Below are 13,880 nucleotides of genomic sequence, written 5' to 3'. Positions count from 1 at the left end.
ATAACAATATGCATGCCATTTCCTGATTTAAAATGAATACTAAGTCGACATTTGCGGTACAAACAGGCTAGAATAAACAAGGCTCCACTTTTTTCCTAACCCAAGTGAGTTCCTATATGCCATTATTTGATCCATTGACTCCCGCATAAATCCTTAAATCAAGCGCCACAAGCTCTACTACATGTGTACTTGGCTGACATCAAATCTTGTTAAGGGGATGATAAAAAGTCAGAATTAATAACTGGGACTGTTTCGATATGAGTAGTGTTTGTATGTCTGAACCCTGAAGCGATGATTTCAAATAGTTTACGGTGTAAATATGGCTGAGTATATCTTCTCTGCTTTGAGATTCGTTTAGGTTATTAGGATGGGTACATTTTTGCAGAAAGATTCAATATTCTATATGAATGCAAGACCCGAATGGAATAATTACAATTCTCTAATATCACTCAAGAAGTAAGAATCTCTTGCCATCATTTGTGGACTACATCCGTCGCGAAATTTACAATCATCCATCTTACGCTTTCCTGTGATTCCTAGGAGATCATGCATCTCACGATATCTTGCACATCACACCACATTCAAGAATCTTATGTTTATAGATTGCATTCATGTAAATACATTTCGCATCTATTCGTCATCATCCATGACCATTCCTTCCTCCCCTCCCCTTCCAAGAATATCCATTCATCAAGCATTCCTAAGCAACATACCCTCCCAACCGCAGCCAAGATTAAAGAAATAGACGCCAAATCTTTCCATCTACAAGTTCTAAATTTCAAAGTTCCAGATATCTCTATCTCTCATTTTCTTCGCACCAGAAAAAAGAATCAAGTTGATGAAGCTGATGAATATAAACAGGAAAGTTCGTTCCCCAGGAAAAGAAAAAAAAGTCTGGGAAAACAGAAGAACAATAAGGAAGAATGAAGAAAAAATCCACCATGACACCCCCAAAGCAACCAACCATTGAATTTTGGGTATCCATAGAATGATCTACCGAATCTGATCAGAACGCATTGAATCAGATCGGAATAGAAGAACAAAATAGTAAGAAACAAAAGAAGAAAAAATGGAAGAAGAGAAGTTGATGTTCCAATATGGGACGTTCCTCAAGGCAGCTCGTCGAAATCCCGAATATGTTTAGCGTGCATTTCTTGCTGACCAGAAAGTTGTGCATTTCTTCCTTTTTGATGGCTCTTGTAGTTTTCAACCGGACTGCTATTTCCACTACTGCTCCAAATCGGGTCTTCTAATTTCTCGATTCCGGGCGCGTAGCCGGTATTGCTTCGTTGTGGAAGACCAGTAGGATGAGAAGAAAGGGTGGGAGAGGCAACTGGGGTCGAAGAAGCGCTTTTATGGATTCGCAATCCCATGATTTCGCCTTCGCTACCAGAGGGTGCGAAATAAGAAGGATTTTGATGGGTGGGTGTTTTAGCACGGGATTGGTGATTTGATGAACCATTGCGGCTGGAGCTTGGGTAGTTGCGTGTAGATCCATAAGAGGAAGAGGGGGTTTGCGGAAGAGGTGATTTGGGAGGGAGAGATGGTGGGTAGTTGTTGTGTGTGGAATAGTATTTGTCGGATGATCGCGAGGAATATTGCGGATCGATGACTTGTTTTGGAGGGGCGGGAAAAAGTGAAATGGTCTTCGGTGTTGGTGATTGTCTGGACTTGGGAGAGATATCTCGTGTGCGGATACTCAAGTTTTCTGCTCGTTGAATAGTATGATAACTTGCTTTGCTTTCGGCGACAGATACTGCAGTTGAGGTACGAGCGGTATCCATGTCATTGGCAGTTTCTGCTTCAGAAAATGTGGTTGTTCTAGCCATACTCTCGTAGCTAGAGACGGAAGACAAAGATCTACCTGTGGCAGTTGGTTCGAGTCTCTCTGGTACAGAATCAAGTCCATTGTTTTCAAAATTTGACTGTTTTCGCCATGCCGAAGATACGGTCCAGCAATGACTTCGACTGTGTTCGGCTTGCTGTCTGAGTGATTGATCTTCAATCCATGCAGGTTGTTGCTCTATTCTACCAGACAGGAAGTATTCGACTCCGTCAGAGTAATCCAATCCTGGCGTGTCAACAACAAGTGTTGATAAAGTCTGCAAGATAAAATAAACAAGAACCCAGCGGGCTCTACGAGCGCTTCTCGGATCATATTCGCCGATTCTGTCTGTCTTCTCCCATTGCATATACGCTTCCACCATCTCGTTACCCTCGTACTCGTCTCCAAGAAGAAAAATATTTGTTGCCTCGGTATATGCAAGAGCGGATTTTCTAGCTTCCAATTGTGTAATCCTCCCTAGAGTAGGTGGACACGATTGTGGCAGTTGAGCATAAGGGTGAGGAATGGAAGGAATGTTGTGATGACTGTCAAATCGCTCGATCAGACCGACGAAATCACAGTCATGGCTATTAGGACGAAACTCTGGAGTGCCAAGACGAACAATGTTGGACCTGCGACTGTTCATTTTTGATGAACCATTCCAGACAACTTTTCGATCCACTAAATAATCATAAAGTGCATAGAAATCGGCCGAGAGAGTTTTGACGATAAGTCTTGTAAGCCACCCATCGACGTTCCTAGAATCCGGTGGCATAGGAGGCCATGTCCCAAACATATCTGAGTAATGGTCGCGAAAGAATCCCTGAAGTCTGACAAAAGCTTCACGAGAGCTTACGCCATGATGACCCAAAGCTTCTGGCCAGTAAGATCCGTAGTCAAACCTAGCCAACAAATCCTCACAATAAGCTACCTGACTTAAAGTTTCGACGCTGGCCTTATCAAGCATCAACTTTGTAGCCGGTGAAACGTTCTTCCAGCTGGGTAAGGAAGCAACTTGGTTGTACATCCCTGCACAGTGTACAAATGCCTCGTGCCATCCTTGTTGCCAGTGTATTTTCTTGTGCTCGCTCCAAATTAAAGTACTACAAGCTAACTCCGGATCATCCCGGAGATCGTGCCATCCCATTGCTTTGGTGTAATTGACAGGAATGTGTGACAGATTCTGGTTTCGAGGCATGATTGCCAAGAAGCGCTCGTATACATCGGTGATTGCTTGATGTAAGGTATATCCAACAATTCCTTTGCCCGAACATACCGCAAAGACGTTTCTCCAGGACAGCTTGTATCTTAGTAAATCCTGTTTTGAGACATTTCCAGCAGGTGGCAATACAAATCTATAGGAGATCTGGGAGGAATCGAAACTTTTGCTGGATTCGGATCCAGGAGGAGACGGTTGTCGAGGTCGTGGGGGACCATTTCGGTAAGATTCAGAGATGCTCATGTTGTCCATATCGTCCGTCAAACCGTCGCGAAGTAGTTCATCTACTAATGGTGATCCTATGGTTTCAATCAAATGAGACCCCAGTCTAAAAGCGGGTTGCGGCATCTCATTGTCTCCTGCCTCATTGGCGTAGAATACCAGAGCGTCTCCTTTGGTGTCCCAAAGATCTGGATCTCTGACATCCATTTTATCCCATAACATAACTGGTTGTCCCTTTCGTCTCCACAACTTCATTTTTTGAGGTATTGGCGGAATATCTCCCTTGAGAGTTCTTCCTCGTTTGTAGGATGGCTGGCTTTCATGGCTGGGCGCTCGTCGTAAGGGGCTGACAGGTCGTTGATTTGGATAGGGCATTCCTTCTGCTGCTAACTCATGCTTCTCTTCTCCATTTGGTGTTGTGGGTGGGGTTTCACTTGGTACTTCTTTGCCTTTCTTCTTTTTGAAGACGTTTGCGAAGTTGTGACGAAAACTCTCGCTGCTCTTCTCCATCTTTGAACGAAAAGCCGATTTTTCGATCCCAGAGGTTTCAATAATCGGCATTTCAGGTCTCCTGATTCGAGCATATCCAGGATTATATTCGGGCTCGTAGTGAACACTGTTGAGTGATCTCGCTGAAGGCTCATCTGATTTCATAAAATCATGATCTGATAAATTTATTGAAGTGCCATTATCCATTCCATGAAAATCTGAAATTGATGGATCGGACTTGAAGGAGGGAGTACGCTCTTTTCCTTTGAGTGTATCATCTTTATTCAGGTAGTCATATCCTGCTTTGTTGTTCTTGTCCACCTTTACCTTCCTAACATAGGCTGAGCGCCCCGACATGATGACTGGTGGTTTGTGGAAAGATGTGTGTACTGTTCAATCGGTGGGTGGTGAGAGTTGAGTTTGAAGTTTGAGAAGTTTAAGAGCTTCGAGTGGAACTGAAGTGGTTGGTATTGGCATGTGAATCATCCAGCAAATTTCGAAAGCAAAGGCAGCACAGGGAATGAGCCCTGCAAAAAAAGAATTGAATGTAGTGAATATGAGGTAAATGGATTGTCAGATGAAGTCGAATTGCTATTCACAGGGAGGGAACAGAGCAATATCTTTCCGGTCTACAGGATTTGTAGATGAAAAGAATTTGCGCAAGACCAAAGTAAAAAGGGATGATCGAGTCAGAAGAGCCAGTTGGTATTGTTTCTCGATGAATTATTTTGTCGAGTGGGTGTTGTGCGGTCCGGACATATGGTTGTTCCGAAATAAGAAGTTATTCGGATGAAAATTAGACTTCACTGTCGCCATTCACTCCAGACAAGGGCGACCAGAACACACTTCCAAGGAACTTCCCAAGTGAAGACACTCAGCTACCATACCAAGATCTAAATATATATACGTTGAAGAACAGCCGGTATAATTAGGGTTAGACGACTTCTCAACAATCTGAAGATGTTGTGATGCTCCAAGAACTAAAAGATAATGATACCGAACGAGAAGAAACGAAACAAGTGAAGTCAATGTTGAAACTTTTCCAACTGGAAGAGATGGTGGGGAAGGGAGGTAAGTTGTACTGGGGAATGACACCAGGATCAGGATGATGATTGCTCTTAGTCTATTGCTTTTTTCTTTCAAGGCTGACAATGTACTACCAGGAGAGGGCCTTCTTTTCCCCATGCAATGTGTGAGATTTGACATGAATGATATGCTCTTGCATATGAACTGGGGGTCAAGATACATCTGTTGCACTCGTAGTCGAGCTAGTAGCACGAAGAAGGAAACTTTTTGACTGGATTCTCTGGTGGAGTTTCTCGATATTGGGAGTCCCCCGCAACATTGGTATGGCACCCCTCTCTGCTTCCCGTCCCCTTGGGTATCCTTCATCTGACGGAAGAGTCTGGATTGGTTAGATTGATTCAAAACGGAAGACGGAATACCACGCATTCTGGGAAGCTAACGGTCGACTCAAGGCTAGAATATGAGACCTTGCAACCTTTATTGGTTTATATGGGAATGTCTGAAATGGAAACTCAGAAGTTTTTTGCTTTTCTTCGCACTAAGAACACTCTACAGATTATCTTTCAGATCAGCACCTAAACAGACTATAGGGTCTTTAGGGCTTTTGCAATTTCGATAAACTCAGTAACTTATTAATTACAAGAATCATTTGGATTTGAATCAATCAAAGCTATTCTGAAGTCTTCCAGTATAACATTTGAAGCTTGGGTATAACATTTGAAAGCTTGGGTATAACATTTGGAGCTTAGGTATAACATTTAAAGCTAAACTATAATATATGAAGCTTAAGTAATTGGTAATCTTGAGTATAATTAAGTAGTTGAAAGGTATGCTAGCTATATTATTCAACAGAATTGATTCGATTATACACATCATTATGATGTTGTTACCGAACATGGTTTAACGGATTTTTTAAAGATCGATAAGGGGCTTGGCGTTTAGCTGCTTTCTTCCAGACGCTTTCGTTTATATCCAATGGGTAAGTAATTCATGTACGAGGTATGTATTCAAGGATACAGTGAAGCACACACATATCCACCGATATGAAGGAAGGATTCGTTGGTTCTGTGTGGTCTGGGGAGGTAAGGGGGGGGCCAAGAAAGAGGCATGTGAAGGAAGCCAGACAACTACTCCGTGTAGGTGTGCAAAAAGTAAGCATAAGGCGAGAGGTGCCGGCCGATGGCACAGTTCAGTCTACCTAGGTGTGGACTCCCGAGCTTTCTCTACGAGAATCTTCATACTAGACTTTTTCCTTTACCACCACTTATCACAATTGCCTTTTTTCATTGTTTGTCTAAAATTTCGAAATCTTGAAGTTGGCGAGCATCATTACTTTTCTTACTCAATGCAATTTCAAATCGCTTCCCAGGCCGCACCTCGTAAGACTTATCCGTTATCTATGTCAATTTCAGTGGGTTTGTCTCGATTTATCCATGATGTTTGCATTTACCATCTCCACCATGGCAACAGGGTATGCACGCTACACCCGGCCCCACTGCCTGCCCTGGATTGTTTATGGGTTTAGAACCTTTTAGGGCTTCTATTGCATGAAACATCCCGAGGGAATCAGGAAGGCCTGGGGGACAATGAATCGAAGGTATCTTCTATATGCTTCATCTTATCTCATGTGCTTACAGTCTTCGCAAGGACAACTTCACAATTAATCCGACGAAATTGGACATGACTTCGTGCCTCTATGGCTTGATGGTTTCATTGACTGTTTGCAGCGTTCCATTGTGCAGCGTTCCATTGAGGAAGCGAAGTGGTAGCAATTACACCTCCTGTACTTTAGCAACCCAGGCTCAAACGAATGATCGAGGAGAGCGCCTTCTCTACCGGTATCTACCTACATGCCTACCTGAATCTCATGGCACGATCGACCTAATCCAATCAGGTCTCTTTATCGTCGATGATAAGAAGTTCACGCCGGAAAGTTTCCCTCCCAAGTTCCAACTGTTGGACTAATTAATTCAACTCATTGTGTTTCGACTTTCATTTATTTAACATTTGTTACCGAAATTTCCGTGTACTGGGCTTATATTACAGCATCTTCTGTCTTCGGACAAACCCCAGCAAAGTATTCAAATCCGACGGTTGTCCGGGTTCATTCATGTTGCTTGTTATCTCGGTATCCAGACCCGGATCTAGGAGAATATCATGGATGGCAGGGTCAAACCCGTCAATTGTCAAACAATTGAGAGCAAACACTCTCGGAGCCTCATTCCCCTTTCTATCATCATCGTATGAGGGACTTGTTACATTTGTACCAGGTACTGCACGTCAGCATTCGTATCCGCTCTGCATGGTCAACACAATGTACACTCGTTATCCGTTACACGTTTTCAGGCATTCACTCATCTAATCCTCCATCTATCAAGTCTCAGCTCATCCCATCATCAATTGCTTGCGTTGAAGAATCAAGGAATTGAATCTCAATTCAACGTTATACAGCATGAGTTTCCCTATGCGTTCATCTGCCAGCTTATTATCAAGCCATTCATCCAAAAAGAGTCGTTTTGCCCCGCCGCTATACGCGTAAGACCTACAAGTTCTTCTTAGCGGGCCTAGCTTACCATGTAAGTGCGTCAGTTGTGAGCGATGTCACTTCCCCTATTGGCAGTGCCCTCCATACTTCCCATGATAAGGCAATCCCCACAGCTTACAACGTTTTACTTCTCTGAAAGCGGCAGGTAGTTCTTCAAATATTTCTCTACCGGAAGGCCGGAAGGAAATAAAACAGCATTGCATATCTTGGCAAAATTAGAGAGAAGTTTACATCTCTGTTCTGGCAGCAAGAACTCACTCATATTTCAATCTTGGTTTCTCAAAGGCCCACAAGGCATTGATCACATCAGGGTCTCTTGAAATTCAATGATAAACTTGAGCACCTTGTACGTAGATCGCCTCAGGCTTTTCTGGGGACGAGCCAATGTTCCACATTTTGGTGGGCGGACCGAATGAATTATTCTTTCATGGATGTGATCTAGATCAGAAATCCACATGTGGGTAGCATGCCTTGCGAGTTGCAAGATCTCAGTTGGAATTCTTCACAACACTGGTAGCACCCGGAGAATCTGGATTCGGATTTTGATTTCCTGCCCCTGAGGAACACATCGAGGGGCAACCTCCTAAGTCTCAGTTTAATTTACATTCAATTATTAGAAATTTAGGGTGTCCCGATCTAAGCACTACAGTCTGCTGCATAAGTAATTGTATCCGCTGATTCATGACATATTTTTCCATAAGTCAAAGACTTCAATTCTCGCCGGAGAGCACATTGATATGACATGTGTACTGCTACACGGCACATGTATAGGAAATTTACACACATGGAGGCTTAGTTTGTCACATGCTGTGGCCTGTACTTTGCAGAAGGGCTGCAGGAACAGGAGATGGACATCTGCATCGATTCATGTACGATCACAAGATCAATGAAAAGCTCCGAGCCTTGTAAATCATGGTTTGGTGGAGTCCCACGAGGCATGGCTTTTTGTTTCACCAATTTTTTTGACTCGATCTTCAATCGAGAAACAACACGACAATAAGCTTGAGTACCTGTACTAGGTACGTCTTTGATGACAAAGTATCTCTAACGGTAACGTTTGGGATGGCTTTCATTGCGATCACATTGGATGAGTACATTCTGTGGCATCGTACCCATGTGAACCTTAGCGACCAAAATTGTGGTCAACTCCTTCAAAAAAGCTACAAAAGTTCATCAGATGCGCAGCAACCTGGTAAGCTTACGTGTGGTCTTGCATCTTTTCGTTGCCCTTTCTATCCTCCTAGATTATCAACATGTAAGTATTTTCTTCGCTTCAGACATCATTCCGGTGGTCATAACTCTCGTCTCAGGAGTAGACAAACAGAGGCCACGCTTAATTTAATTTTCTTCTACCTTTCCATCCTATCAAACCGAAATTACAACAGCAAAGTCACAAAGATCTCAAAAATAAAAGTTGAGAAAAATGGCAAAACCATGCCTCCCATCACGAGGGGCGGGAGGGAACCCCTTGAGATGAGGGGCTTCGAATGACCCGGTGTGATGCTCTCAATCGCTAAGCCATTGCGCCGGTGTCCTTTTCTTCTCGATATAGCGTGTTTGTCAAAGAGAATGCCATCGTGTTAGTGGTTACAAAGAAGAGGATTTATTGATTTAGTAACAACCCAGGTGGGAAGATGCTATTCAGAGGGCACGGGCTCATATATTGGTATATAAATCTATAACCACATTTACAACAATGATGTGAGGACGCGGTGTCTCTGTAGAGGAAATTTCTGGATTTGGAGAAGATGGCTCTCTGCTTCCATTATGACCCGCACAACTTTTTCAAATCTGTTTATTCGATCTGAGCTGAGCTGGGTACGTCCTAAAATTGTTTGGTAGAAAACCCTCCCGAGTCGGATTTGAGTACCATTAATTTCAGGAGGTCCCATAAGTTCCGAGTTGCGTGTTGCGGAGTGGTCATCTTCATTATCTCTCCCGCAACCTTTATTGGATACGTTCCAATCAACTACCCAGGAAGGAAAGTCCATTGGTGTTTGCTAGATAGTGGTCAATCTCTACGAGCAAATCCAGATCAGAACCACTATAGAGTAATCTCTGCATTGTCACGAGGTAGACTCTCGCGATATCCATGTTATAGTCAGCGAGCAGTCTTTGCCCTTCACTGGGGTTGTCATCTGAATTCGATCGAGTACCATTACCAGGTAGTCGAATTGAGTCGATCGAGTCCGAGTGACTGATTTTTCTCCTCAGCTCATTTCCTTGAAACCGACGATTGTTTAGTGATTCAACTAAAAGCGAAGAATTCTGTTCTCTCCTTAATGCGCTTCCTTCTGCAACAAGGTCTATACCATACGTAGAACTATACTTCCTATAAGCCTCTTGCGCACGGAAAGCACCTTCAACGCACGGAAAGACATACTAAAATCTCTTACAGAATGACCTTCCCGCGGAGTATTTAAGAATTTGTCGCGGAACTCGTCCGAATCTTTTGAGTTCTCCATATGATTCAGCCATAGATGTGCTGCGCGTAAGGATACAGTAATTTCCCCTTGATTAAAATCCATGCTCAACCACGCAAACGTATTGTCTCTCGGATGCGTAGCGCTTCGACCCCTAAATGCTAACAGCAGTAGATGTGGTGGCTAATCTTTTTCACGTCTCATGCTACTTAACTGCTTGAATCCACCCCACTGTATGTTTATACCTAGATTTCCATCATCAAACGATATCATTAGTTTGACCCGATCATAAATCTCTGGCGCTCAATCATCTCGTCACAGTCCTACTTCTCACTTCTGCAGATTGCCACGACTTCTTTCAAGAATGTGATTTTCTGAATAACCCACACTCTCTTCCACCATGGAGCAGCCATGATGTTATCCACTATTCCCCATGCAGAAATATCTATACCTAGAAGTCCAAGACTCTCCCAGAAGCGATATTTATCCTTAGGTGGCAAATTATTGATGTCAGATGCACACTGTAATTCTTTGCCCTTCCGTATCAGATCGAAGATAGTGGCCACAGGTTTGGTATCCTCGAACTCCCCAAGCCAGAACAAACACCTTTCAGTCTTCTTATAGACATCACGCATGACTAGCATCTCTTTACTCTTCTTCTCGTCATTATCGTTCTAATTGATACATATTCCATCATTCCATTTTCTTCGGATGACATCCGTCTCCTTCAGCTTCTGCATGGCAGCAAAGAGATTGGTGATGACATCGAATCTCTTGCCATTGACCGTTATTGGAACCTTGCAAATGGCATCACCCCAACAATATGATAATGCTTCATATGGCTCAGGTTCTCCCATATTTATATTGACTAACTTTGCGTTGCCAGATGAATAAGAACCAGGTGAAGGAAGGATTTGTAAAACGCGTATATTGTAGTTCCCATTCGATAAGACGCCTGACGTGAATTGTAAGAGTTATCAAATTTACTTACCGCATCCTATAAATTTTATAACAAAATCCCTACAAAAATGATGTTTTTTTATACAAATTAAAAAAATTGATAACTTTTTCAATTTAAGGAATTTTATTTTCAAAACTTTAGAATAAGTAATTAATATTATTCTTTATTGAAAAAAATATATATTTTATTTTTAGTTATTTTTGTTCATAAATTATATAGATTTGAAATTGAAAAAATTGAAATTTTTAATTTGTAACACTTTTCCTATACAAAATAAATGATTTTTTTAGAAAATTTATAATTCTTATTTTCAATAGCTTATAACTTTATATATAAAATATTTAAAAATAAACTAGCTCTTTTTATATATAATTAAATTAATTTTCAATCAACTCTGAATTCTTTTAATCATTTTATATGAAGTTTTAGTAAAGAAACAGGGGTCTTAAAAGCTGAAAAATCAATGGTTTTAGCGGGGAAATCGAAATCTGTGCGGTGAGGAGGTTCCAGAACTCTTACTACACTCCAAAAATGCTAGAAGAATCGAGAGGCGACCTGCCACTGCTTTCAAGACGGTCTCTGAATTGTCTACTCTGCTTAAGTCTTGAAGGGAAGAAAAAGTGGTCATGCTCATAGCCATAGTCATCGTGAGTGATCACGATCGAGAAGCTCCAGAGACGTCTTGGTGTAGCCACTCACGGTACACCACAAATTCCGGTACCCAAGATCTGTAGAAATCAAGCCTCGAGAATGATTGGATCTGTCGTAACCTTCTATTTTGAGTATCTACAGGGCATTTCCGGATCCCCTTGGTGCTTCCGGCTGCCGCTGTAGTGTCATGCCGGATTACGTGAGATAACTAATGCCGAAGGTAGGATCATATATGTGGTAAGGAAGTGCATATCTTATGATTTGTGTTGTTTGCTTCAGGATCTATAATTACCGTGAGCTGCGGGTGTGTCTTGTATTAGAGTTGCTATCTCTGAGGTACTTTGTATTCACCTATTCTGAAACTGATCGAAGTTAAGACTCTTGACGAAAGTTCAATGTTGTAGAGTGTAGTATGATGTGACTGTGCCAACATCGCATATATCCTTTGCGAGGCGCAGGTAATTTGGGATTATAAATTAAATATATATTTGCCCACTAAAACTATCTACCAAGAAAGTAAGTAAAATGAAACTACCACGGAATCTATATCGACCTAACAAACAACCCCCCCCTTCTCGTTTTCCATACCCGAGACATTACTCCTATCTCTCTGTCTAACAATCAACTCCTTGACCTCTGGAAGTCCTTCCCACCCTCTTCCATTCCCTCCAAATCTAACGCTCTTCTCCATGACTTCTCTCCACCTAAGTCCAGGCGCCAACTTTCCAGTAATAGTATTTGGTCTTCTTACATCAGCATTTGTCGGAACTGGCAATGCTCTTCCCAACAATGCTTCCATTGCTTGCATCGCAAAGCCTACTGCTTTTCGTGCATTTAAAGGAATACCGGTTTTATCGAAGCTGTCAAAATGGGCTCCTGGAAATTCTGCTTGAAGGTCCGAGATGAGGGGAGTGTGGGACATGCCTCGACCATCGACAGTTATATCAGCTGCGTTAACAGCGTCGCGACCGGGACCAAAAAGAAGAATTTGCTGGGCAATACTGGCGGAGGTGAATCGTGTAATGGTAGATATTGTATCTGCGGGCGAACAACCTCGATAAGCGCACATGCCTATGATTTTGAAAGCCATAGCATCGCCATAAATTTCTCTAGCTGTGGTTTTCGGTGGTCGTGTGCTGAGGTATTCATCATTGGTAAGAAGTTGCTCGACTACCTCGTGACATATTGTACCGTGTAAGAAAGAGGATTGGTCCTTCTGAGGGTCGAGGCCAAAGTGACGATAGGCTGCGTCAATCATACAAGTGCCTGGCCCTGTATCCCAATCGTACATTGCGTCTATTCCGCCCTTTTTATCCGATGGAATGAAACATATAGTTGTGATGCCTCCAATTGTTATGCAAATCTGTAATCTAGTAGGATGGTGCAGCAAAAGTCCGACCAAGTATGCAAATAAAGGAGCACCTTGTCTGCCGACTGCTTGCTCTGCCGTTCGATAGTCGGAAACAGTTGTGACACCCGTTTTTGCAGATATCACAGCCCCTTCTCCTAGACACATGTTCGATCGATGTTGTCCCCGTGGTGGAGCACCTGTTAAGGTAACGAGCTGTCCACCAGATCCAATCAAATCAATGTCATCCACTGAAATTCTATGCTTATGTGCGAATATATGAATAGCGTTGGCAAAAGTATGTCCCATTTCTGCGTCCATTTGCGATAACATACTTGGCGGAGCGGCATCTTCCCGTAACATCGACAGGATCTCGGATCGAATCTTCGAAGGCATGACGACTGAATCATACTATGGAGTATTAGCTTATTTATTTTGTAGAATAAATGTTGCTGTATACCTGAATAAGATCCAAGTGCAGTGGTGCTTCTGGAGACTCTTGTGTATAACGACAGAGTGCAAAATCAATGTCATCCATAGCAGTTCCAGACGTGATACCGAGAACCAATAGATTCAACCCCACAGAATTTGGCACGCCATCATCTGAAGATGACGAGCTTGAACTTTGGTAACTTCCATTTACCTTCGATTGTAAAGCCTCCAGATATCTATGCCCAACTTTTGTTCGAACTCGACCTTTTGGGGCCGGGATCAAACCATTCATAACCATGACCATGCCCACGACATCAGATCGAAATAATGAATTGGAAACAGCCGCACTCGGCTCTCAAATAGTGTAGAGGGGATCAGGACCATGTAAGTCTGCAAAACAATTTATCTGTGTAGAATGCACATCCAAAAGAATCAAGGTGTTTTGAAGTACAAAGGTATCGGGAAAGGCATGGTTTCTGTAGTCGAGCGTTGCTTCGATCTCGGAATAAGAGTGTTAGTGAAATCGTTCAGGTTAGTGGACTCATCAGTCAAATAGCAAATATTGTGCAAGCATGACGTGGGAGAGATCTTCCTTGTGTCGTTGAAAATTGGTGAGAGGGAGAAATGTTCCTCATATGGAAATATTATGCGTGGGAAAAGAGGCCAAGGCCATGACATTATTCGGCTAAGGCACCTGGACAGTGGGGAGTTGTCGCTGGTGAGCTCCAATGAGTACTCC

General features: G+C 42.6%; 5 protein-coding genes across 5 annotated transcripts; 1 reads left to right on the top strand and 4 right to left on the bottom strand.

Annotated features, from left to right (window-relative positions):
- Positions 1–1,109: 1,109 nt before the first annotated feature.
- Positions 1,110–4,112, bottom strand: EAF01_011089 (uncharacterized protein; the record flags this gene model as incomplete). The annotated part of the gene is made up of 1 exon (XM_038919346.1): positions 1,110–4,112. One exon carries the CDS (start codon positions 4,110–4,112, stop codon positions 1,110–1,112), a length of 3,003 nt encoding a protein of 1,000 aa, XP_038765217.1.
- Positions 4,113–4,363: 251 nt separating this feature from the next.
- EAF01_011088 (uncharacterized protein) lies at positions 4,364–5,437 on the top strand. Its single transcript, XM_038919345.1, has 3 exons — positions 4,364–4,826; positions 4,919–5,102; positions 5,174–5,437. The coding sequence occupies exons 1-2, from the start codon at positions 4,724–4,726 to the stop codon at positions 5,050–5,052; spliced, it is 237 nt and encodes a 78-aa protein (XP_038765216.1). The 5' UTR covers positions 4,364–4,723; the 3' UTR covers positions 5,053–5,102; positions 5,174–5,437.
- Positions 5,438–9,291: 3,854 nt separating this feature from the next.
- EAF01_011087 (uncharacterized protein) lies at positions 9,292–9,854 on the bottom strand (the record flags this gene model as incomplete). Its single annotated transcript, XM_038919344.1, has 2 exons — positions 9,292–9,632; positions 9,710–9,854. 2 exons carry the CDS (start codon positions 9,852–9,854, stop codon positions 9,292–9,294), a joined length of 486 nt encoding a protein of 161 aa, XP_038765215.1.
- Positions 9,855–10,072: 218 nt separating this feature from the next.
- On the bottom strand, positions 10,073–10,606 carry EAF01_011086 (uncharacterized protein; the record flags this gene model as incomplete). Its single annotated transcript, XM_038919343.1, has 2 exons — positions 10,073–10,423; positions 10,466–10,606. The coding sequence occupies 2 exons, from the start codon at positions 10,604–10,606 to the stop codon at positions 10,073–10,075; spliced, it is 492 nt and encodes a 163-aa protein (XP_038765214.1).
- A 1,308-nt stretch (positions 10,607–11,914) lies between these two features.
- On the bottom strand, positions 11,915–13,445 carry EAF01_011085 (uncharacterized protein; the record flags this gene model as incomplete). Its single annotated transcript, XM_038919342.1, has 2 exons — positions 11,915–13,120; positions 13,170–13,445. The coding sequence occupies 2 exons, from the start codon at positions 13,443–13,445 to the stop codon at positions 11,915–11,917; spliced, it is 1,482 nt and encodes a 493-aa protein (XP_038765213.1).
- Positions 13,446–13,880: the final 435 nt, after the last annotated feature.

Source organism: Botrytis porri (assembly GCF_014898465.1).
Source record: "Botrytis porri strain MUCL 3234 chromosome Unknown BPOR_019, whole genome shotgun sequence".
In the NCBI taxonomy this organism is placed as follows: Eukaryota; Fungi; Ascomycota; class Leotiomycetes; order Helotiales; family Sclerotiniaceae; genus Botrytis; species Botrytis porri.
This window is presented reverse-complemented; position numbering and strand designations above follow the sequence as displayed.